Below are 25,074 nucleotides of genomic sequence, written 5' to 3'. Positions count from 1 at the left end.
AAAAAAAAAATAATAAATAAATAAATGTATACCATAAACAAACAAAATTAAAGCTTTGAAAGGAAGAAAAATAAACATTAAATGCCAAAAATGAAAATGAGAGAGAGAAAGTGGACGACACGGCAAAAAGAGGCGCGTGATGGCGAGAGAAAAAGAAAGGCGGTCGGATGAGTCAGCTCCTCCTTTCGGCTTTATGATGATGTTGATGATGGCTCATGATGATGATGAATGCAATACCCTTATTTATGTATGTATGTATGCATGCATTTATGTATGTATGTATGATGGGATGGTCGAGAGATTATTCTTTCCTTGCTTCGTCACTCCACCGCCCGTTCCTTGCTTCAATCAATCCCTCGTCCAATTCTCAAAAAATTTCCATCAATATTAAAATTTCCCGTCGGATTACGAACATCAAATCCAAAAGAAAACAAACCCACATTTTCAATCTTCCTTTTAAGAATTGAATTTAATCCAATTTTCCTAATTTCTTTTTTGCTTCTCGTTGTACGCGTTTGCAAAAGCCGAAGCTTAATAAGAGAGAACCCATACAGTGTTTATAGTCTCTCTCCCTCTCTCGCGCGCGCTCTGAGAGAAGAAGGTTCTGTTCATGTTCCTCTTCTTGATAGCAAACTATTTCTCTCTGTCTTCATTCTCTGTTCTTATACAGATTCTTTGTTTATCTTCACTCCACATTTTGTCTTCTTCAATTCCCAGGTGGGTTCGATTGAATTCCCCTTTCTCCTTCGTTCTTCTCTTTGATTCTTCTTTCTGTGGCTGAAGAATCACTCAATTCATGTTCGTTTCTGGTTTTCTTTCTTGTGTGTTCTTTGTTTTTGAATTCTGTTCTTGTTCCTGCAGTTGGGTCTCTTATTTTGTTGATGTTCCGCAATTACTCGTGTTTTTTTCTGATAATTTGTAGTGGAGGTCTGTATTTAGTGAAGTGGGTTGGTTTGATTTTCTTGTATATCCTTCTCTTTTGATCAGAATTTGTCTCCACCTCTTGAAATTATGCTGGGTTTTGGCTCATAATGCTTCTGCGCTCAAGCTAGGGTTCGTCCCAAATTTTGATTTCGATCTTCCAGCTGTGTGGCATTTCTTATTGAATTCCTGTTTTCTTTGTGTTTCTTTGCTTCTTGCATCGTTTGGATATTGATTGTAGTTGAATATTACTTGCAGGCGTGAAAAATTAGGGTTCTGTGCCATATTTTCTTTCTCTTTATTAGGGCTTGATTTTGTTTGGTTGAGCATTACAAGTTCTTTAGGGATGAAATTGACAAATGATTACAAGTTCTTGATGTTGTTCTTGTTTTTCTTTCATGTTATGTAGGATTGTGAGGATATCTCTTTGCTGCGGGTATCACGCATGACACAGGAGTGTATCAGATGGCTATTGTATTGTAGCATGAGGAGAGTTTATAATTTCAAGTTATTACATGTTAAAACAAGGAACTAGTATAACTCATGCGGTTCCTTGTTTATTGCAATCGTTAGAAAGCTTTTGCCGATATTGGTGTCGGTTCGTTCGGCTCACGATCTCGAACAATAGTTAAATTCAACGAAATTCTTATTTCATGGGTAATAAGCTCGGAAGGCGGAGACAAATGGTTGATGAGAAGTATACAAGGCCTCAAGGGCTTTACAACCATAAAGAAGTGGATCATAAGAAACTTAGGAAACTCATACTTGAATCGAAGCTCGCTCCGTGTTATCCGGGAGATGAAGAATCCGCGTCCGATGTTGAAGAATGCCCCATATGCTTTCTGGTTTGTCATCGCTCTTGATGGCTTTGTCTCGTTCATTTTTTCCTTGTCTTCTTCGTTGGTCTCATTCATTTTTTGCCCTTCCGTTTCAGTATTATCCAAGTCTCAATCGATCGAGATGTTGCATGAAAAGCATTTGTACAGGTACGTATAGCGGGAGAAATTCGACAAATGATTTATGTTACGAATTCATTCAGTCTGATTTCGCTTCTTTTTCCAGAATGTTTTCTACAGATGAAAGTTCCGAATTCCACCCGGCCTACGCAGTATCCTTTTTCACGACTCTCGTACCTCCTTATTGCTTTTTTAGTTTACTTTAAAGTGTTACTTCATCAATGGCATGCTTGTATATCTTAACTTGAGGAGGTGTCCTTTTTGCAAAACCTCGAATTATGCTGTGGAGTATAGAGGTGTGAAATCAAAAGAAGAGAAGAGCTTGGAGCAAATTGTAAGACTCGATAATGTCGTATTTGGTATTGTTTTTTTATTAGAACTAAGGGATATCTAAATCTTCTGTCCCGATCGAAACCTACCAGGAAGAACAGCGTGTTATAGAAGCAAAGATTAGAATACGACAGCAGGAACTTCAGGATGATGAGGAAAGAATGCAGAAAAGACTTGAATTAAGTACCTCAAATGTCGGTACTAATGTCGAGGACGGTGAAGACAGCCCTGCAGCTGGTAGGCTTTTACATCGTTCAGGTGTTTCGTCTGTGAAATTCTTTTCTCGCTTCTGAGTATTTATCATCGTTTTATGTGCGCTTCATTTTGCCAGTTCCATCTTCTCAATCTCCTGCCGAAGATGAGGAAACGGTTAGCTTGCAAGATTCTTGTATGACCCAAATCAGATCGCCACCGCCTCCTATTCCTATTAGAAGCAACAGGTTCTTTTCGTTCTGTTCTGATTTTGCATACACGAGCACGTTTTGATTTGCTTTGCTTCAAATACGTTTCTGCAAATGATCACTCTCTCTCTCACACACACACGTGCGCACAAAATTTTAACAGTCATCAAATAATTTACGAATTTGAACCCTTCAAAATGATTTTCTACCGAACATCGCTCTTCCAGTAATTTTAACTTTCGCTCGTTGCTTAATTTCCTTACCTGCATTTTGGACAGAGAATAAGTTGTTTTCTCCACATATTTAAGGTATTTATCTGTAATGAACACTTGGTGGGTATCTAGACACCCCTTAAGAAAGCTCTCTTATACACGTGATTTTTTAAAAAGATATAATTTAGCGTTAGCTGCCCGAAATGGTCAGACGGGAAACGAGTGATACCTAGCATGTCCTTATTATCACTAGATCCAACATAAAAGCATATTTTCTCTAGCTTTTGAGAGGGTAAGGACGATATCAATTCCGATCACTTGCAATTTACAAATGATTCGAATGTTTAGTGAATCAAATGATATTCCTTGATCTTATTAATTGGAGTGTCATTTTGGTGGTTCATGAATTAGGGTAGGCTCATTAGTGGAAGAAACCATTGGGGATTCTTAGGGAAGAATAATTTGCAAGTTGAGTAGTTTTCTTCTTTTCGAGATAGACTGCAGTAAAAAGATTTCATTTTAGAGGGCTCCTCGATTCGTAAGTAGTCTCTACGAATGTTTTACCGAATAAGTGGTGGCATAAGGTCACAACCTTACTATAAATAGAGTAGGTTGTGATCCTCACGTGCAGATAAGGCAAAGGGGGAAATGGAAACGGTGCCCAACTGGTGATATGATATGACCAAGGAAGATGGTGCATCATTTGAAAGATGTACATTGAAGCCAAGATGGGGCATAACCAAGATAGAGACAACAAGTAGACAAGAGCGTTAAAGATAGGTTTGATAAGGGTCGGGTAGGGCAACATGCCTTAATCTCAAAAGTCGGGGGTCTAAAGGAATTTGGGCATGTGACTTTGGAGTTAAGTCCGTCTATATGAAAGATGAAAGCTTGCAAAATCTGGTATGAATTGGATGCTAGATGGTCGCTCCACGAGACCGTGTAACTGTTCACTAAAATTATGTTTGCTCCTGTCAGACCAAAAATGTCCCAGAAGATACTATAGGGAGAGGCATGGTGTCAGCTTTCCACCATCCCTAGACCCTTAGGCACATATGTGCGTCACAGTGTGGGCAAGCGTTACAAGACGAATGTCTCGAACGACTTTCTTTGAAATGGGTATTTCAAAGACAATGTCGAACGACGCAAGTGTGCTGACATTATGTCCCCCAATGTGTCGGAGGTTGGTATATACCCCGCTATCAAGTACGGAATTCGTAAATGACTTAACATGAACACGAGAGGGTCCATGCCTTGATAGAACTCGGATGGATGGATTTTCTAGATGCCCCGATGATATGAACGACATATGGGTTAGTTCTCGATAGTATGCCCAAGCGAGCTACAATGGTGATGACATCATGATATGTGGTCCATATTGTTGAGAACTAAGATGACAAGATGAGATGCAACATTGCATGTAAGAGATCTTGACCCCAAGTTAAGGCAAGGTCGAATCAGATGACTTGGCTTAGTGTAGAGGCAAGTCAGATAGAGTCATAGACGATTGAACGTGCACACACGTGCTGCATGTGTGGTTAAATAAGCTTAGACTCCGCCTGAGTTGTTCAGTTGACGGAGACAAACCTCACCTAAGGTTTGACGAAACCACAAAGCTGGACGAAAGATGTGAACGAGGCTTGAGTTTTCGTTAAGGCTTGTCAAGGAAATACATTATGTCCTATCAAATCTTTTTGTTGCCTTTTCCTTGGCTTTTTACACGTTGTGTCCCTACTTTATTGGTTTTTCTGGCTGCTATCTAATAATCTCTCATTTAGAACTTTCAGGGATGATGAATTCGACCTCGATCTCGAGGACATAATGGTCATGGAAGCAATCTGGCTCTCGATTCAGGTAAATACCTCGACGTAATGATGTCCCAACGAGTTTTAACATCTATTATATAATCTATGGAGCCTGAAAATTTTGATGTACTCTAGTGCCAAACCGACCAAGCAACGGTTAACGTTGTGTAGTAGCTGTAATCATGTTCCAATTACCGAGTAGGGTATGGTTTCGTTCATCTTCACTGTATTAAAACTGTATGAAAATTTGAAATCTTCAGGAGAAAGGAAGGCATAAAGATCCAGTGTACGCTGAGGCTGCTTCTTCTGATCAATATGCTGCAACAGAAGCTCGATATATCTCTCCAGCCGCCATTCCGTTAGCTGGAACGTCATCGTCGTCCCCGTCTGGAGGTCTTGCTTGTGCCATAGCTGCTCTTGCAGAGCAGCAGCAGATGGGCAGAGGACCGACACCCACTTGCACGAATGGAGATTCACCCGTCTTCAACATGCTTCCTGGAGCCACGGAGTTTTACAGCAGGATGAATGCCAATGAAGAAAGCTATCCACCCGCGCAAGTCTCGATCAACTCAGAAAGTTACGCACCTGCACAAGTTTCAATCGACACGGTACCAGACTGTAGGATGATGTTAACAAGAAATGAAGGAGAGTGGAATCTTGACCATCAATCAGAAGAAGCTGAAGCTGGGACGAGCTACCCGACATCGGATTCAACCAAAGACAATGGTACTGAATGTGCCTTACCGACAGCCAACGCTATGGACGGTGGAAACCAAACGACAATGCCGATCATTCCTCAGAATTTTGAAGAGCAGATGATGCTCGCCATGGCTGTTTCTCTAGCAGAGGCTCGAGAAGTGTGTACTGGACCAGGTCATTCCTGGCAGCAGTGACTCTAAATCATATCTAAACTCAAACATCCGAATGTAGCCAACATGAACATAGCCGAGCTGCAAGCTAGAGAATACACACAAGGAGTGGCATGATGTTTGTTTCAAGGTGAAGGTAGCAACTCCTCTCCCGCTCGGGCCCCTCGCGTGAAAAACGAAAAAAAAAAAAAAAAAAAAAAAAAAAAAAAAAAAAAAAAAAAAAAAAAAAAAAAAAAAAAAAAAAANAAAAAAAAAAAAAAAAAAAAAAAAAAAAAAAAAAAAAAAAAAAAAAAAAAAAAAAAAAAAAAAAGAATCAAATTCTTTTAGTGAGTTAAAAATTTGGTGGTTCATTCAAGTTCATGCTTGGAAATGTTTCCTATTTTTTTTTCAATGATTGAAATCTTGTTTCAGTTTATAATGTTGTATGATCTCTATATGTAAAGTATGTCTCCCAGATCCATTCACGTTATGACAATCCTTGCCTATCAAATGCTTCTTCTTATTCAATGTTCTTCGATCATCGTAATTTCAACGGTAATCGATGTCTTATCTATCAAGATCGAATGAGATCGAATGTCCAGATTCGAACGATTTGAAGGTGTGAAAGAACATCCAGAAGTGGCAAAAGTTGAAACTTGTGGACGTCGTTCACTCCATGGCTCATCCCTTTATAGCGTATCTTTCTCGTTCTCTCATTTCCATTAGCAATCAATCAATCACCTTGAGGAATTCCCCATGGCGATGGCCGCCATTGTCAAGCTCTCGCTTCTCGCAACCCTAATCCTTTTGATACTCAGGCCCGCCTACTCGGAGCTTCCTCCGTCGTGCAAGCGCATCGAGTGCCCTAGCTACGACGTCATCGACTCCGGCAAAGGGTTCGAGATTCGGCGCTATGATTCCCCTGTTTGGGCCTCCACCGCTCCAATTCCTGATATTTCTCTCCATGAAGCCACCAGAACAGGATTTCTCAAGTAAATTACACTTCCTTTCCTCATCTGATTTCCTCATTCATTTTACTTCCATATCTGATATCTGTTACAGATTAGGTTTCTCCGATTTTGTTAACCTAACTTATGAACAAATTCATCTTCCACTTCACATATTCAAATTCCTATCATCCATTGCTCCATGGATACTTCAAGATTACTAAGAAATTTCTGCAATATATCTCTTGGTTGAAATTCATTAGCCATCCTGAGCCGTTCATCTAGTTTGTCTGAGGCATTATATCAATATTATGGAGAAAATTGAACAATCTCTTGCAGGTCTCTAAGTACTGCTTAAGTAGCTATAGAAATTCCTTCTGAATTAAACTAATACAAATCTAGGAGTTCATGAGACTGAAACAGGGGTAGGTCTTTACCAACCTTCAGCTTGGCGATTCGCAAAAGTATTGGTAACCGGCCGGCAATAGAGTCAGTTCATCGATAGCCGCAAGCAAGCGTAGTAGGCCCTGAAGTTGTCTTGACTTGTTTATGGTGAAATTAGTTTAAAAGAAGGGAAGAACACGGGATCACTATTTAGTCGAATGAGTCTATCCTAAGTCAAAGGTTAAGGTATCAACATCTAAAAATGAGGAGTTGATCGACCATTGATTGAAAAGCTCACTTCCCTCCAACAAAGCAACTTTTCGGGGGGGCGTTAATTCAAAATAGAGTAGAGCGTGAGGGAAGAATGAGACTACACTATCTCGCTGGAACACCTAGAATTGCCAAATCTCTCTTTTGCGCTCGAGAGTGGAATTCTCACGAGAAGAAGAAGCTCTTCCCTTAGCTAAGACGAGAGCTCAAATTCTCCACAAAAAGTCCTTGAATTAAACGAATATAAGTTTGTTATATTCACGTTCAAGTCTCTAAACTTTCAATTCATTAGATCACTTGTTTATTTCATTAGATTGTTCGATTACATTCAAGGAAAGAACAAGTACAACGAAAAGATAGAAATGACTGCACCCGTGATCACAGAGGTTTCTCCGAGCGACGGACCCTTTTGTGAATCATCATTTGTCGTTAGCTTCTACGTGCCGAAAGTGAACCAAGCAGACCCTCCACCAGCCAAGGGGCTTCACATTCAGAGATGGAAAGAGACATACGTCGCAGTAAGACAATTTGGAGGGTTCGTTTCTGATGCGACAATTGGAGCTGAGGCTGCCGCGTTGGATGAGAGTGTTTACGACACAAAGTGGGGAGCAGCTATCAGCAAGAGCCGTGGCGCTGGCGGTGCTGCCATTTACACAGTGGCTCAGTACAACTCCCCTTTTGAGTTTGAAGGTCGTGTCAATGAGATTTGGTTCTTGTTTGATATTGAAGATGCTGCTGCTGCTGCTGCTGCTGCTCAGGCTTAGAAACTGATGCTGGAATCTTCATATGCTTAAGTAAAATGTATGAAGACTTCAAACCTTTTCTGTTCTTGTTGTTCATGAATCTTTCAATAAAATAAGCTTCTTTTCCTCTCTGCCTTTGGGAGTTCTACACATTGATCTTCGTAACTTGGATTCAAATGTTCGGGTCTTTCTAACCGTTTTTCCTTTGGTTGAACTTTCGGTGTGTTCTATGCTTCTAGACTTCGATAAGTTTTGTTTTTGCTTCTTGAACTTTGTAGTTCGTTCTAAAAGTGAAATGACCCAAGTTCACCGCTAGCAGATATTGTCTTCTTTAGACTTTCCCTCGAGGGAATTTCAAGCTTCCCCTCAAGGTTTAGGAAAGGTTTACACACCTTTATAAAGGGTGTTTCGTTCTCCTCCCCAAACAATATGAGATATCACATGTTAAATTGACGTGATATATATGGTACAACTCTCCACAATGGTATGATACGCTCCCTTTTTCTTTTGGAGTGCTTTGTAGGGTATGACTCTGATACCATGTTAGATGAACACGACTCTCTACATTGGTATGATATTGTTCACTTTGAGCATAAGCTCTCGTGGTTTTGCTTTGGGCTTCCCCAAAAGGTCTCGTACCAATAAAGGGAGTATTCCTTGATTATAAACCATGATCATTCTCTAAATTAGTCGATATGAGACTTTCATCCAACATTTGCTACATTCGTCATTATGACAGTAGAATTTAAAAAACCCCATTTAGTTTCGTGCTACAAAATACCCTCCAATAAAGTTTCTCGATCTGGAATCCGCTCTAAATTTTCAAATTCCAGTGAATCCTATGGTGAACAAAAAGATGTAGCCCGACCGTCGTATGAGGTGGGGTAAAGCTAGAGTGGTGATAAGGTACCCTAGCGGGTCCGAGATAGGAGTAAATCTCTATCATTGTTATCGACGTCTCCCCTACTCGTCGTCGTCCCAATATTCAAATAAAATTAATTAATTAAAAAAAAAAAAAGTGGCACGTTTTAGGGACCAAAAATGAGACGAGGAAGATGTGGAAAGGGAAAGGGTGTGTGTGACCACACGGAATCATACGTGCATTGCCGCCTGCGCCCTCACCATTGCTTACACTGCTCCCTCCCTCTCTTCATCTTTCCCTCATTTCTCTCTCTTCTCTCTATTAATAAATTATCACATTTAAATCATTCATTATTTTCTTTTTCTTATTAATCAATCATATATATAATATTTAGTCGTCGGTGTCAGATTTCAATGTAGTAGATCGTACCCGCACTAGATGAGAAGAGAAATTCATTATAGATTTCATGCCCTGATATTTTAAGATACATTATTTGTAGATACGTGACATATCACATTAAAATGCTGAATATTAAAAGAATAAGAGATGTCAACATGAGCACAACTCAATAGAATTATGGTAAACGAAGGAGTTGAAAAGGAAAGAATAACCCATTTAATAGTACGAGATTTTGGGTTAAGAAATAGAGACATTGTAGATCGAGACGATATTAACTTTGTTTAAGTGTTTTATTTTAGGTAAGACATTTGATCACGTGAATAGGTGGACCCATATGTTCATGGTTATCTCAAAGTATATTAAAAAGTGCACTTCCCTTTTGTTTTGTTGACTCAAAGTACCTTTCTCGAGAAACCCATAAGAAAGTCAAATTTGTGCTTTAGCTTATTGACTAAGAAACCCATAATAAAAAAATTGTTTTTTCAACGTTCTATGGACATGAAGTTATTGAAACCACTCGACTCTAATGAATCAGATACCTAAATAGCTATTTTGACCTAAAAAAAGTCAAATTTGTGCTTTAGCTTATTGACCAAGAAACCAATAATAAGAAAGTTGTTTTTTGAACGTTCTAAGAAAAAGGGTCAATAAATTTATTGAAACCACGTCACTGTAATGAATTAGATACCTAAATAGGCATTTCAACCGAAAAAAAGTCAAATTTGTGTTTTAGCTTATTAACTAAGAAACCCATAATAAGAAAGTTGTTTTTTTGGACGTTCTAAGAAAAATGGTCAATAAATTTATTGAAAACAATCAGATACCTAAATAGGTATTTCAACCGGAAAAAAAAGTCAAATTTGTGCTTTAGCTTATTAACTAAGAAACCATAATAAGAAAGTTGTTTTTTTCAATGTTCTAAGAAAAAGGGTCAACAAATTTATTGAAATCACTCGAGTATAATGAATCAGATACCTAAATAGATATAAGAAAAAGGGTCAACAAATTTATTGAAACCACTCGAGTATAATGAATCAGATACCTAAATAGGTATTAGAAAGTTTAGAATATAGTTCAGAGACCTAAATCGAAGACCTAAATAGAAAAAGTTTGGACCAAATAGTTGAAATTTTTTGGAATATATAAGATTAGAATATAATTCAGACAAATTTTGACAACACACATTGGCTATTACTTACACATCCTCGTTTCTCACAAATAGACATCTCGAGACAACAACCCTTCTTTTCGAGAACTCCCACGTTTCTTACAAACACCAACGTGTTGTACTATTTTTGACAACTCATAATACCCTAAAAGAAAAAACAGTAATACCCTTTGTATTAAGAAGACTGTGTGTACAAGGATAACAAACTAACAAAAAAAACACCGACTATCTAAACACTGATTGATAAACTAAGAGATCAGATGTTCGAATTCTGTCATCTCTACTTATCGTTCAACCAAACTATCCAAAAGCTAACAGTTAGGGATCGAAAGTTCGAATCTCGACACGTCCATATGAACCGAACTACTACCCGAACATCTCCAACCCTAATTTTGGATAAAGATTATGAGGCTGCAATTCTTTCAAAGGGCACAAGCCTGTTGTCAGCCAACCTGGAGTTGTAAGCTGATCTTTTGTACTCAAACCATGTAAACTCTTTGTACAAACTTCTTTCTTCTCCTTGCATAAGGGAAGCTAAAGGAGCTATCTTTTCACTCAACGGTGGCCCACCGAAGTAGATCATTGAAACCCTTGACTTCGAGCTGTTTGTCAAAACTCTATGCTTCACACTTTTGAATCTTCCATTAGTCATCACCTTCATCGACACAAAAAGTTTCATTATTTTAATGAAGAACATGGTGGGTGATGTTTTTTTGGAGAACCCAGATGGGAAAAACCTCAAATTTTGAATCTTTTTTTGATTATCAAGAACAGAGGTTGTCGTGTTTATTGTACCTGTAAAGAGTCGCCAACATTGATGAAGAAGGAGCTGTGATCGGGAGGAACAGATATCCAATTCCCATCTGCGAGAGAGATTTGAAATCCAGAAGTGTTGTTTGATCTCAAAACTGAAATGATTTGAGGGTCTGTGTGTTCTCCAAATCCGATCATGTTTCTTCCTTTTAAAGCTTGAAGGTCTGGACATGGCGGATAATGGTTCACTCTGAAAACAGAGTCGCTCTCTTCATCCATCACGAGCTTACTGAACACGTTTCGTTGTTGAATCATCAACCCTTCCGCCATTAGCTCGAGGATTTCACCCGCCATGTTCCTCACAGCCGAGATGTAATCGTTCACAGCAGAGCTAAAACGTAGAAACAGAGAACAGAGAGAGAGAAAAAAAACAGAGTATAAGAAACAGAGTGAAAAACAGAGCATTCTGGGAAAATGGGGATTTGGGTGTTTTAGTTACCGGAGTTTTTGTGGGTCTTGGCCAAAAATGGAGAGGAACCCATCAGAGTTGGATTCGAGATGAGTGTTCAAGAGGAGATATTCAACCCAACCGACATCGCCATTGCAGCCAATTTGTTTGTTTCCATAGCCAAAAGGGGAAGGAGGGCCAGCTCTCTGTTTTTCAGAGAGAGGAAGGGAGAAGAATTTGGTGGATTCTAATTCAAGAGAGGAGATGAATTCCATGGGGACACCATGGTTGACAACCTTAAAGAATCCGAGTTCTTCACAAGCTTTGACAATGAGTTGTTTAGCATCTGGTGCAGAGAGGTCTATCAATGGAATCCCAGAGAAGAATGCTGCAGAGGAAGAAGAAGAATCAGCCGCCATGGACGTGGAGCTTCTCATTAAGGAATCAAAAGACAACTGTTGGATTGCTGGAAAGTTTTGAGAGAAGAAGAAGAACAACAACAACAACAAGAACAAGAATGAACGAACTAAAAGTTTCCCTTTTTCTCCTTTCTCCTTTAAAGAAACAGAGGAAGAACAAAAGGAGTGTGGAGAGAGGGAGGGAGAGGTGAAGGGTATTTATAGGAGAGAGAGAGAAGGGTAAAATGGGGATTTGTGGAGAGAGAAAGAGGAGAGAGAGAGAGAGAGAGAGAAGTGTTTGTTTGATGTTAAGATGTTGTGTTTACACATAGAAAGATGGGGTTTTTACCTTTTACATTGTATTGGGATGATATGAAGGAAAGGAACAATGGTGATCATCTTTTAGCACCAAACAAAGATAACTCAGATTTTGTGCCACTAAAATAGACATGACAATCTTATTGTATTAAAAGGAATTGGTCACATCAACTAGATTCCTTTGATACTTATCCATTCTATTCTTTCCCTTTCGATTTCCGTTATAATCCAGTCGACGATACGTAACGGATCAAAGCGGACAATATCTAGTAACAGTGGGCTTGAATTGTTGTAAATAGTATCAAAGTTAGACACCGGTGTATTAGCGAAGACGCTGGGCCTCCAAGTAGATAGATTGTGAGATCCCATATTGGTTCGAGATGGGAATGAAACATTCCTTACTAGGGTGTGAAAGCCTCTCACGACGACGATACGTAAGAACATTATGTTGGTATGATGAGTACGATGGAGTGAGCTTTACGAAACGTTGATCTCCATATCAACATTGTTTGATTTTGCTTTAAGGTCTTTTGTTTTGTCAATTCCAATCTTTGAATGTGTAGCCTATCAAAAATGGAAAAAAGGGGAAAAGTTTTAAGTGGAGGTTGAATTCTACTTTTACGGGATATAGAAATATGCTCGTGTCTCGTGCCTCGTACCTTTTTGAATTGAAGGGGGACGTGAAAAAAATAATATTTATGTAATTTATTATATTACTATCAGAGAATGGATCGAAAGATTTTGAAAGAAATTCAAAGTGATTGATACTATTTTTTCTTCGGTTAGATAGAGATAGAGATATGGATTGATATAAACATCTAGTTAGGAAAGAGAAAGTATTACGGGAAGTAACCAAAACCTCTTTAATGAGAGAACGAACGGGAGACGTAGAGTAATCAACAACTTCTTCAAGATCAAGAGTATCTAGTACGTCTTAAGTCGTTAAAAAGGGACGGTCCAAAATCCTCAAGGTAGGGCAAAAACAAAAACCAGCCGAACCTCTTCAGTTAGAGAGAGAAAGAGAGATCAAAACTCTTGTTTAGAGAGATAACGAGATTGATTCCAACATTATTTCCGATAACGAGAGATGGAAATGCATGGTGATTAGAACCTTTCAATTATAGAACAGAGACAGAGAGTGACCATACCTTCTTCCATTAGAAAGAAAACGAGAGATAATGATTGATTGTTTCATTTCTATACGTATAAGCCGTGTTTGATTCATTAATTCATAATTCTACCCTCGAAAATTTAAGCCACCATTTCCGACCGACCCAAAGCAACTAATCAAATGTTCCACATACGTTTCCTACGACCATACCCACAAATCATTGTCACAAGATATGAACCCTAAGTTGACCACTTACCCATCTCATTATGAATCGTATCAACTAATCAAAGGCCAATGATGAACAAATACCACACAAAAATAGAAAGCTCTAAGATATTTCAAATGATTATAGAAATTGATCTGAATTTATTTATCTAAAGGCTATTTAAAAATTCGATTAATCCAACCTAACTGAGCCCACACGAGCAATTTGGGTTACGTTAAACTTATTTGTTTACTAGGTTCTCCCGAAACTAGATTGAGTTGAACTAAACTAACTTGAATTTATTATTAATATTTAAAAAATATATTTTTGTTTACGATACAATATTATATATATATATATATATATATATATTTATAATTATTTATTATTTAATTAATTTAAAAAAAGCAATAAATAAAAATAATTAGGGGAGGGGAGTGGGGCCCAGCAATGGTTGATATTTTAAGATCCTTTTTCGTACAAAAAAAAAAAAAAAAAAAAAAAAAAAANCAAATCCCCTTGCATTTTTTAATTTTAATAAATTAAAAAATAAATACACACGTGTACAAAACTGCGGTCCCACGTCACTATAGCCAAATGTAAAATGGACGGTGACGCGGCCGACTTCCATTCGCAGTTTTCTTTGTCGGTCAATACCCACCGAAACAACTACCCATGTTTTTCTCTTAATTCTTAAAAACTATGGGTATCATAATTATCCTCTTGTTTTTTCTTGACGTGGCATATCCGCGTCAATTGCCACGTCATTATTTTTGTTAATATTCCTCCTCTACCTTCATTCATTAGTCTCCGTCACTAACTGACGCGTGAAAAATTCAATAGGGTAACAACCCAAACTCAAACGCACCGCTAATAAATATGGTTTGTTTTAATCCGTTACGTATCATCGTCAACAACTCAAACACACCGTTAATAAATATTGTTTGTTTTGATCTGTTACGTATCACCGTCAGTCTCATAATTTTAAAACATGTTTGCTAGAGTGACATATGATTGAAGGAAGAAAAGACGAGAAAATGAGACAACAAAAATTGAGGTTGTTTGGTGTGTTTGGTGGGTATGTATGCATGAACATGGAACAATTAAATTTATGTCCCAAGAATTAAGTTTAGATAAATCTATTTTTTTTATAAATAATAATAATTAAAATTAAAAATTTTAAAAATATTTTTTTAATATGGATCTTAGATGTAGATGAGTCAACTTCATAATCTTTCAATAAATTATATAATATATATATATATTATAATGTTTAATCATTGTCACAATTATTTTGTTCTAAGAATATAGAATTTTATTCCATTATTGACCATATTTCATGTGTGCATGAACCTATCCATTTCCCTCTTTAATATATTGGTACCACCAAACCTTTTTGACATTTAAGTTATGCCCAATTATTTTTAAATATAGGATTTAAGACGTTTATTTAACCAGTAGAGTCGGGATGTTGTGGGGATGCCGGAACAGGGTGAGAAATATCCATTTGAAATGAGAACGAGGGAGGAAGCTGTAGAGAGAGATTTCTCCGTGTTTGCCAAACAGGGTCGAGAATAGAGATTATATTAATTGCCCTCATCCTCGTTCTCGTCTCCGACTCTACCCAAATCTCAAGCTTCCTCATCCCGTCAAATTTGTGTTTAATAGATCATTAAAATTTAAAAAGTATATATATATATATATATATATATATAATTAAATAAATAAATTGTTGACTAGTTTAATTATTGGGTTGATGGGGGAATTTTATATTTGGATTAATGTGACCAAATAATTTGATAATTATATGATTTTAATTAAATTAATGGCTTGATTAATAATTGTCATGTTAGATTAATAAATTAATTAGTGAAATTGTCTCCATGTTATTATATTATTATTTTTTTTTTTAGTATATGATAATTATAATCATTTGGATAAGGAGAGAATTTGGTTTCTTAATCATTGGTATAATGTTTCCATTCATATGATATGTTTTGTTGTCTATTCATCATTTAATTCCTTTCTTATTATTATAAAATATTTAAAATAAATAAATAGATTTGATAAAGGTAAAAACGTGTCTAAACAATTTTTTTTCATATTATCCGTTTTGACCCGTTACTTATTACTGTCTACCTCACAGTTTTAAACCGCGTTACTTAGAGAGAAATTTTCACACTCTTATAAAGAATGTTTGAAGTAGATGTCAATTACAGCTGAGTTATGTTCATATTGGTTATATACATGATTTTTATAGTTGAGAAAGTACTTGTGACACCCGAGTAAAGAAGAGGTACACGAATAAATTGAGCCCATGTCTAAATAAAAACGATCTTGAGGATAGGACGACTAAGGTGCATATTCTTTTTCGGTGGCTCAATTATAAGAACTTCACGGTTAAGCGTGTTTTACTTGAAGCAACTATGTTTCTGAGATGCATGTGAGTGATGACAAAACATGTTAAAAGAACTCGTGTTGGTTTGTCGGGATACCCTTAACTCATAATACCGTGATATTAAATTTCATTTAGAGATAGAGAGAGAAGATAAAAGAACAAGACATTATATTATATGACGAGACATGAGAATCCCTTTTGTCTATCTTCCTCCATTGGTTATTCGTCTCTAATTTTGCACATTTTCTTCCCTTCTCTCGTTGCATTAGTGATGTGCATGCTCGTGATTTTGACTCATTGCATTATCCTGACTCGATCAGATATGATTCTTTGTTTTCTTATTTATCCCTACAAACCAACACGAGTTCTTCCATTATGTTTTATCCTCACTCACATCCATCTTATAAAAATTCCTACGAAGTCACCCGAACACGTTGAAACATATAATAAAATAACAATTAATTATAATTATTACCCAAATATTAGTATTTAAGTCAATTTTAAAAAGTGGAATAAATTAAGAGATAAATAAAATTTATGATGGAAAAGATTGATGGTGTGAGCCGACATGGAGACCGAAAATTTGGAATCTTATTTCTTATCTCTTTAGAATCTTATTAGCTAAAATATTATATATACACGTGTCAATTTTTTTTTCAAATAAAATAATAATTTATTTGACACAAAATTAAAAAAATTAGATCCCCCGAGCTTACTTTCTGTATTTCGAGCTTCATTTCATTTCATTTTGGTCGTGATTTTTTTTTAAATGATCGAATTTAAATTGATTTTGATGCATAGTTTTCACTCTACAAATCTAAACATCGATCATCTAAATAGCTTTAATGACTTCGTTTCGAATCATATTTTCGGACCCATGTCAATTAAAACATGTCGAGAAAAAAAAAATATCACGTGAATGATTGATATATATATATTGATTCAAACAAATCTACAAATCAAATCCCCTTTGGGCACAAATATATCCAATAAATCTCATATAGATTTTCATGCATATCTTCCACATGTCATACCATCCACACAAATAATAATAATAATAATAAATATTGTACCGTCACGCTTGAGTATAAGAGAGTAAGACCACATTCGAATGAAAGCAATTTTGAGAATATGAAATTATGGTTGTCAGTGACTCCATCGTAGGAACCTCTATGAGTGAGGACAAAACATGTTGAAAGAACTCATGTTGGTTTACGAGATAGTGAGATTGTCTTCACTCTCAGAAGTAGGAGTTTGTGATATGTAACAGCTCAAACCCACGGCTAGCAGATAGTGTCCGCTTTGGCCTGTTATATATCATTGTCAGCCTCACGGTTTTAAAACACGTCCCACCTGCGAGAACGTTAGCCTCCAAGGAGTTAGATTGTGAGATCTCACAATCTAAGTACTTCTTGTGTGAAAGTCTCTTCCTAGTATACATGTTTTAAAACAGTGAGACTGACAATGATACATAACAGGCAAAAGCAGACAATATCTACTAGCAATGGGCTTGAACTGTTAAACGATAAGTAATGTGATCATGTCGTGTGAGAATATAAGAGCCAATCAGCTAGTCCTATGGATAGAAATGTCCGTTCGTACTAACCCTAATTCTTCTTCCCTTTCATGATAAGGATTCTTTCACACTACATTTTTGTATCTATCCCCAACATAATTAAAATTGAAGGGTACCATTAAAAACCGTCAAACCATAGATCAAGTGAAAAAAAGGAACAATTGTACTTCAAACATGAACTTTCTTAATCCGTACTAAATAACTGGAGAGACAAAAACATTTAACTAATATTAGTTATTGTTTCACTTGAAAACACTTTATGAAATCCAACATACTAATAATCTCAACCACAAAATCAAGTGAAAGGACAGCTGAATCTAATACCAAAATGCCCAACCCATTGACAAAGTAACACTACCCAATGACAAGACTACTCAAATTTTGCTACATAAACCTATAGAGAAAAGAAAGAAATTTCAGATAAAGATATCCACATGAAGTTTGATTCAATGAATTCAAAATATGAAAAAAATAATAATTAAAAAGAACCATTGGTCCCCCTCGATGGACCAGAGTAGCACAGTGAAAGCGAGGAATAGGTAACGTGACTATGTTCTAAAAGATGTAGAAAAATGTCGGGGCTATTAGATGCAAAATGCATATTATGAATCATGGACTGAATTATGTGTCTAGGTTGTTACAAATGGTATCAGATTGATACCTCTCTTAGTATGGTTTAGGACGAACTAAGGCGGAAGTTGGTGGGCATGAATGTACATTTATCTCAACAGATCATTGAAAGAGGCGTACATAAATGAACTAAAACCACATTCAAATGAAAGCAATTCTGAATATAGGATCATTAAGAAAAACTTAAAAGAAATGTAACATACTATCTATACCAACAAAATATACCTTCATTTTTTGTGGATGGACTTGTGTTGGTTTGTCGAGATACTCTTCACTCTTTAACGTGATCATATCGCAGAGGAATGTCGAGACTATCAGGTGTCAAAGTCCTGGACATGGGTCATTACAGAAGTCAAAGCCAATAATTGATCCGTTAAACTATATTCGGGCGGACATAAACCTATTAATCTTACTAACTACATAGATTTAAGTTTCTAAAAGCTAACCCACATCATAGATTAAAAAGAAAAGGTAACAGCATCTAATAAAATCAAGATTTCTTGAGCCCATGCTTGCAACTTCTAGGTGCTACGTGAAGTAGGGGGAAACAATAATGGGAATGGAGAAAAGTGGAAGGAGTGCTTAAGAGGCCATGTGGGAAAGCTGGGAGAGAAGAGGAAGGCATCTTTCACTGTTGTCATCTCAGAATAAGGGCTCAGAGTCAGTAAGTTGAGAAAGAAAGAAAGACAGAAAGTGGAAGATAAACAGAGATGGTGGGGGAGGATTGAGACATGGCAGCAGGTGTGTGTCAAAACCAGAGCCATATGGTTATGGGGTTTTGCCAATTGGGGTCTGTGACTGAAAGTGAAGCAAACAAAGGCATTGTCATGTCTACTTAGCCACTTATCCACTGACATGATACTCTGACGAAGACCAGACCAGACCAGACCTGACCAGACCACACCCACACACATACCTAAACTATACAAACAACACTGCCCCTTTTCCTTTTATCTCTTAGGCAACCAAACTTCAAGTTGCTGTTTAGGATGATTTTTTTCTCTTGTTCTTCTTGAACTGATAAGAATTGACATTTGCTTTCGAGCTATGTACTTGCCTGCATTTTCTTCAAACTCACATGTTTCTTTTCCTATAAACAGCTGCATAAACTTGCTTCATCATCTTCTATTTTACTTATATACCATGTGTTTCCATTCATTTTCATTTGGTTTTAGACCATGTTTAGAAAAATGTTACTTTGATTGACGTTAACTCCAACTATTGTTAGAAGAGAGAGCTTCGATTTCTTATTAGAGACCTAGAGGAGTCATCTTAGAAACCTGGATTAAACGAGAAAACTCTAGTTGGAAGTTTGGCCTTGGTTATAGTCATAAAGGTGGAATGAGCTCATCAAATCCAACCATCTGGTTGGGGAGCTCGTCTTGAACTTGGTATACTTTTTGTGTTAGTGTTAGAATCATTGGAAACGACGGAAAGTTCTTGCTTGGAGTTGGCTGATAGATGATCACATGTTCTTAGGACTAAGGGTTGTTCTTTCTAATAGGATTGCTAGTGACATGAAGGTTTCTTTTAGTAGTTCTAGAGAAGTATATGTAAATTTGAATATTTGATGTTTACTTTGAATACACACAACGAGCACGAGATTACGATGGATTTTTCGGTATTTTTCTCAACGAGTGTAACTCATCCACCTTATTTTTTGTGGAAGTATTCTCTAATCTTTCTCTTCTCTCCAATAGAAAATTTTGGTTATGAGATTCAAACCTTCTATGGTTGATATTTCTTTATCTTCGACATAAAGTTACGAAGTCTTCGACTAATCTTATGAAACAAGTAAGATATTGCGCATAAACGACCGTTTCGTACTCAACCAACATTGGTAAAATACACCAAACAAAAGCTATGAATTGAAATAGACAATATCTGAGAAGCTTATGGCAAATCAAACCCACCAAACAAAAGCTATGCAAGTAATGGTGAAAATCAATGTGCGACATATTCACAGCAATCTTCTTCTTTTTGATAACCAGGAGTTAGAGCTTCGCTCCCTTATATACTCGGGAGCACCTGCACCCACCCCAAGACCCAGACCTGGGAGACAACAAGGGTTCTTGAAATTAATCCATGGGATCAAGCCGGTATGACCAAGAGACCCCAAGCTCTTGCCAACCAGGCTGCCCCTTGGGGCTATTCACTACACTGCTTTAAGCATAAGTGAACAAAGGCATCTCATCTAATTATGAGAGAAACAGGTATTCTATATAAAGTAGAATTCTATATATATATATATATTCATGAGTATCCAGGCCCTTGGGCGTACCAAGACTAATTTCCACGTGTATCCAGACCCATACCTCGACTATTTTCAAGGAACAACGACCTAATTCTACTGCATTTTGTTGTCAAGCTAGTTCGTAAGATATAAAATTTAAGGTAAGTGGGCATCATGGGCTTGGACTCGACCTGATTCTTCAAAGCTTTTATTATTACTAGTTCAACCCGGGATTAATGACAGCAACATAAAAATAAAAATGAAAATATATTTAGAAGTTTTAAAAATGGTCAAACAAGGCAAGTGAGTTTACCAAACAATATAATCAAAGGTTTGTTTAAATCTATTCTACTTTTGACCTTTAAATTTCAAATATTCTACTTTAATCAGTTATCATTCAAATGTTTTACTTTAGTTTTTAAATTGGCATATAAATCTTTTTTAATCCCTACTATTGATAATACATTAATTATTTAATATAAATCTATATGTTTACACTATTTTTAATGCTTGTTCATGCAAACATCTACCCATTAGATTGAAAAAACAAATGATCTACAATCCTTTGGTGACAGACACTATAATGGCTCTGTATGCAGATTTAGAGTCAAAACCAAAATGTTCGAGGTTTAAGAACTAACATGAAAGGAGTTCGAAATCTAACCGATAGAATTGTTCTTCTTTTTATATAAACAGCTTTATCCAATTTTCATTCAAATCCCATAAGCTTCTCAAATCTCTTATCTAGGCAAACATAATCGTTCTTAATCAGAGCATTATGAGAACCCAATCGAATCCCTAACTTCAAGTGCTTGAAGACATTTATATAGATGAACCCAGAAGAACAAACCACATCAACATAAAGCAGGCTTTCACATTCAACTCATCAATGAATAGCCACAGTTAAGAAAATAATTCCTACTCCTCTGAATGTAATGAAATCTGAGAGCAGAAAGATCATACCTGATCCTTGTAGGCATAGTTTCGAGTTGAAGATGAACATGACTCAATCAGCTCCAGTCTTTACGTGAGACCTTGACAGAGTTCATGACAGACTACAGATGAGGGAACAGATACAGCAATAGTTAGTCAAACTAGTCTAATTAAAACAGTAACCCAAAAATTGTTCTCGAACGTCCCCCGTGTTTGTTGAACTCGTCTGTCCGATATACCATCAAAGCAAACAAAAGCCTGCATAGATAGCTAAGTAAAAGGGTATCGGACTTCGTACATAAATTCAAACGGCCCAGGTCCACCGCTAGCAAATATTGTCCTCTTTGGATTTTCCTTTTCGGGCCTCTCTTCAAGGTTTTTAAAAAGCGTCTGCTAGGGAAAGGTTTCCACACCCTTATAAAGGATATTTTGTTCTCCTCCCCAACTAATGTGGGATAGCACAATAACTTGTGTATGTGTGTGTGTTCCTCTACCAATTACTAGATATGTTCATATAAGAGATGCAAGCATACATGTCTTTAATTGTTGAAATTAGTAAGTAAAGAACATTAGATACTTCCACAGGGAGTAGGATAATTCCCAGAAAACACCCTCAACCAGTAAACCAGAAACATAAATTATTGAACAGATCTGCATAAACAACATGTGTTTCACAAGATGACATTTCCTTATCCTACTAGAACTGACTCATCTTGCTAACCAACAAAAGAACATACATTTGTAGTCGAAGAAAAGCCGAAAATGGACATCTTAGCAATCTAGAATCAGAATGCTATTTACAGTTTAAAATAATGCAACATCTAACATACCACCCTACTAGCGTTCTCTTTTCTCTCCTCATTTTGGGATCCCAAGCCATCTTGATGAGCTACATCATATGTGGAATGAAGGCCAACGAACAGATAGTACAGAAGCATTACTGCGCTGCAAATGAAGAACCTTAAGAACGCCACGCGACCCAAAGATCCAATAAGAGCGAGATTCATCCCTATAGACAGTGATGGGAGCCAGGGAACAAGAGGGACACCCCAAACTTTCGGCAATCGGTACTTGGGAAGGAACGACATAGCCAACGTGCTAAGGAACCAAATAGAGGCAGGCACAACATATTCTATCCATCCTTGCCTATCCAAATTCCAAACTACTGTCAACGCTATAGAAGAACCAAAGATCAGAAACAACAAAATCAGAAACTTGATATAATCGCTTCTTGGTGTTGTGTCCTTAACATAGTACCTCCTTACAAGTAATGCAACAGCCATAAGCATAAAAATGGAAAGTGTGCTGAATGAAAAAACAGTTGATAAGACATCCAAACTAGAGAAAAATGAAACAATTGCACTAGTTATGGTCGTCAAAAGTGTAGCATATACGGGAGTTCCCGTTTTCGGGTGAACCAAGGCGAAAAGGGGTGGAATCAAATGGGCTCTAGCAATCTGTGTGGTGTAGCGAGCTTGCCCCATAGATCCCACCAGCAAGCTTGTAGTCATTCCCTTGATAGCAACTATGCTAACTAAGTATTTAGCCCATGTCATCCCAATTTTATCAAATGCAACGGAAAAGGCTGCATTCCTATCTATCTCCGTATACTTTTGCAGCATTGTTAATGACAAGGCCATCAAGCAATAGATCACAGAGATCATAGACATGGATCCAATCAATCCCACCGGTATATCCCTTGAAGGTTGCTTGGTTTCCTCAGCCATGGTGGCCACCATATCAAATCCAGTATAAGACCAATAAACAACAGCTGCAGCTCGAAAAACACCCTTCGCACCAAAAGGGAAAAAGGGTACCAAATTTGAAGATTTCCCTCTCATAAATCCAACCACAATCACAAAGAAAATTAGGAAAGTACTGAGCACAGAAGTTATCCATGTCAAGAAAGATGTCCTCCTCGTTCCACTCATAGCAATACCATTAGCAACAAGAAGCACTACAACAGCAATTGGATCAAGAAGATTAAACCCTTCCGACAAGAAATTCACCTTAATCCGAAGAAAATCAGGGTTATCAGTGTTGATCATACTCGCAAAATAGGAAGACCAAGACCGCCCGAGTCCAGCCGCACCAACAATCGCCTCCAAGAAGATATTCCCCGCGGCGATAAACGCAATAAAATCCCCCAATTCGATGCGAAGAAACGAGAAGGAACCTCCGGCGACGGGAATTTCAACAGCGAATTCAGTATAACAGAAGACAGAGAGCAACGCAGAGATCCCCGAAACTACGTAAGAGACCACAATTGCAGGTCCAGCATCATCGCGAGCTTCGAGGCCAGTGATCGTGAAAATACCAGAACCAACAACAGAGCCAAAAGCAAGCCAAATCAAGTCCCACCAAGTGAGACATTTCTTCATCCCGACTTCGCTGACCTTAGGAAGTTCGAAGAGCTCATTAGCGTCGGAGGAACGGTCCAATAAACGGTCCTTAAGGCGAGAACACGTTTGCGACAAAGCATATTTGTACGAAGAACAGTCCCGGAATGACTCTTCTGGAAAAATGTCTTGCTTGCTCCACCTCCTCCAGTAACTTCTTTCCACCGACGGCGGCGGTTCATGTGGTGGCTCTGTCGTGGGTTCGTCCATGCCGGCGAGATTGTCGGTGAAGATGGATTGAAGTTTGATTTGACTGATTACGAGAAGGATCGCTGATTGGTGATGAAAAATATCCAATTTGTATATTTAAATAAAAAAAATAAACTATTTTCTTTTTTTCAGGAAAAAAAAAAAAAAATTATTTAATTTTCCTCACGCTTAAAATATGGATTATTTTTTAATTATTAAAATAATTTTCGATTTGCCCCACTTTTTTGGCAAAATTACCGGTTTGCCCATTTTATTTTGAATCTGGTCTATATTTCATCTACATTATTTTCTCAATATAATTCCATCAATTACCATTTAAAAATTGATAATTAATCTGTAAATCATTATTATTTAACGCAAATAAAATTATAATTTCTAAAAAAAACCAACAAAAATAATTTAAAATAATAATTTCTTATCCCTTCGACCAAGTCAATTAGTAGTTAGTTATTCCCTATTATTGGGAGATTGAAATTCCTTTTTTTTTTTTTTTTTTTTTTTTNTAAAAAAAATGTAGAAAATATTGATAATCTAAGTAACTCTAAACCCGAGTTATTTAACTTGAGATCCCATGTCGGTTGGAGAGAAGAACGAAACAACATTTGTTATAAGATCGTAAAAATCTCTCCTTATTAGACTAGTTTTAAAACTGTGAGGCTAACAGTGATGCATAACGGGTCAAAGCAAACAATGGTGGGTTTGGGACATTATAAATGGTTGACAATATTTGCTAGGGGAGACATGAAACTGTAATGACCCAAATCCACTGCTAGCAGATATTGTCATCCTTCAGCTTTCCCTTCAAGACTTTAAAACGCGTTTGGTAAGGGAAGGTTTTCACGCTCTTATAAACGGTGGGTTGTTCTCCTCCCCAACTAATGTGGAACATCACAATCCACCCCTTCGAGGCCTAGCGTCCTCGCTGGCACTCTTTCCTTCCTTCAATCGATGTGGGACCGCCCCCAAATCCACCCCTCTTCGGGGCCCAACGTTCTTACTGGCACACCGCCTCGTGTCTACCCCCTTTGGGGAACAGCGAGAAAGCTAGCACATCGTCCGGTGTCTGGCTCTGATACCATTTGTAACGACCCAGATCCACCGCTAGCAGATATTGTCCTCTTTGGGTGGATTGTGATGTCCCACCTTGGTTGGGGAGGAGAACAAACCACCATTTATAAGGGTGTGGAAACCTTCTCCTAGCCGACCCATTTGAAAG

General features: G+C 37.3%; 4 protein-coding genes and 1 long non-coding RNA gene across 7 annotated transcripts; 2 read left to right on the top strand and 3 right to left on the bottom strand.

The window, feature by feature from the left end:
• Window positions 1-357: 357 nt before the first annotated feature.
• Window positions 358-5,690, top strand: LOC111809924. 3 transcript variants are annotated; one of them, XM_023696398.1, is made up of 9 exons: window positions 358-601; window positions 1,331-1,766; window positions 1,856-1,907; window positions 1,984-2,029; window positions 2,130-2,211; window positions 2,300-2,444; window positions 2,539-2,647; window positions 4,599-4,674; window positions 4,886-5,690. In XM_023696398.1, the coding sequence occupies exons 2-9, from the start codon at window positions 1,575-1,577 to the stop codon at window positions 5,516-5,518; spliced, it is 1,335 nt and encodes a 444-aa protein (XP_023552166.1). In that variant the 5' UTR covers window positions 358-601; window positions 1,331-1,574; the 3' UTR covers window positions 5,519-5,690. The 3 variants fall into 3 exon arrangements, with proteins under 3 accessions (XP_023552166.1, XP_023552165.1, XP_023552167.1); XM_023696397.1 differs by having other exon boundaries at window positions 358-717; XM_023696399.1 differs by having other exon boundaries at window positions 359-717; window positions 4,608-4,674.
• A 485-nt stretch (window positions 5,691-6,175) lies between these two features.
• LOC111809925 (heme-binding protein 2-like) lies at window positions 6,176-7,948 on the top strand. The gene is made up of 2 exons (XM_023696400.1): window positions 6,176-6,465; window positions 7,388-7,948. The coding sequence occupies exons 1-2, from the start codon at window positions 6,230-6,232 to the stop codon at window positions 7,836-7,838; spliced, it is 687 nt and encodes a 228-aa protein (XP_023552168.1). The 5' UTR covers window positions 6,176-6,229; the 3' UTR covers window positions 7,839-7,948.
• A 2,299-nt stretch (window positions 7,949-10,247) lies between these two features.
• LOC111809748 (gibberellin 2-beta-dioxygenase 1-like) lies at window positions 10,248-12,017 on the bottom strand. Its single transcript, XM_023696154.1, has 3 exons — window positions 11,499-12,017; window positions 11,042-11,390; window positions 10,248-10,901 (listed from the first exon to the last, which is right to left on the bottom strand). Exons 1-3 carry the CDS (start codon window positions 11,882-11,884, stop codon window positions 10,650-10,652), a joined length of 987 nt encoding a protein of 328 aa, XP_023551922.1. The 5' UTR covers window positions 11,885-12,017; the 3' UTR covers window positions 10,248-10,649.
• Window positions 12,018-17,244: 5,227 nt separating this feature from the next.
• Window positions 17,245-21,571, bottom strand: LOC111809895. Its single transcript, XR_002817332.1, has 3 exons — window positions 21,280-21,571; window positions 18,309-18,412; window positions 17,245-17,307 (listed from the first exon to the last, which is right to left on the bottom strand). It is a non-coding gene; the product is annotated as an uncharacterized LOC111809895 (long non-coding RNA).
• A 291-nt stretch (window positions 21,572-21,862) lies between these two features.
• On the bottom strand, window positions 21,863-23,988 carry LOC111810489 (cationic amino acid transporter 8, vacuolar-like). Its single transcript, XM_023697197.1, has one exon. It carries the CDS (start codon window positions 23,856-23,858, stop codon window positions 22,071-22,073), a length of 1,788 nt encoding a protein of 595 aa, XP_023552965.1. The 5' UTR covers window positions 23,859-23,988; the 3' UTR covers window positions 21,863-22,070.
• Window positions 23,989-25,074: the final 1,086 nt, after the last annotated feature.

The sequence above is a fragment of the Cucurbita pepo genome, chromosome LG14 (assembly GCF_002806865.2).
Source record: "Cucurbita pepo subsp. pepo cultivar mu-cu-16 chromosome LG14, ASM280686v2, whole genome shotgun sequence".
In the NCBI taxonomy this organism is placed as follows: domain Eukaryota; kingdom Viridiplantae; phylum Streptophyta; class Magnoliopsida; order Cucurbitales; family Cucurbitaceae; genus Cucurbita; species Cucurbita pepo.
This window is presented reverse-complemented; position numbering and strand designations above follow the sequence as displayed.

Bases quoted from the DNA above. Each gene is read 5' to 3' on its own strand.
- LOC111809925 (XM_023696400.1), top strand. From the start codon at position 6,230: ATGGCGATGGCCGCCATTGTCAAGCTCTCGCTTCTCGCAACCCTAATC. The intron at 6,466-7,387 runs GTAAATTACACT...TTATTTCATTAG, and splicing joins ACCAGAACAGGATTTCTCAA to ATTGTTCGATTACATTCAAG.
- LOC111809748 (XM_023696154.1), bottom strand. From the start codon at position 11,884: ATGAGAAGCTCCACGTCCATGGCGGCTGATTCTTCTTCTTCCTCTGCA. The intron at 11,391-11,498 runs GTAACTAAAACA...TCTACGTTTTAG, and splicing joins CAAGACCCACAAAAACTCCG to CTCTGCTGTGAACGATTACA. The intron at 10,902-11,041 runs GTACAATAAACA...GTGTCGATGAAG, and splicing joins ATGTTGGCGACTCTTTACAG to GTGATGACTAATGGAAGATT.
- LOC111809924 (XM_023696398.1), top strand. From the start codon at position 1,575: ATGGGTAATAAGCTCGGAAGGCGGAGACAAATGGTTGATGAGAAGTAT. The intron at 1,767-1,855 runs GTTTGTCATCGC...CTTCCGTTTCAG, and splicing joins AATGCCCCATATGCTTTCTG to TATTATCCAAGTCTCAATCG. The intron at 2,445-2,538 runs GTAGGCTTTTAC...TCATTTTGCCAG, and splicing joins TGAAGACAGCCCTGCAGCTG to TTCCATCTTCTCAATCTCCT.
- LOC111810489 (XM_023697197.1), bottom strand. From the start codon at position 23,858: ATGGACGAACCCACGACAGAGCCACCACATGAACCGCCGCCGTCGGTG.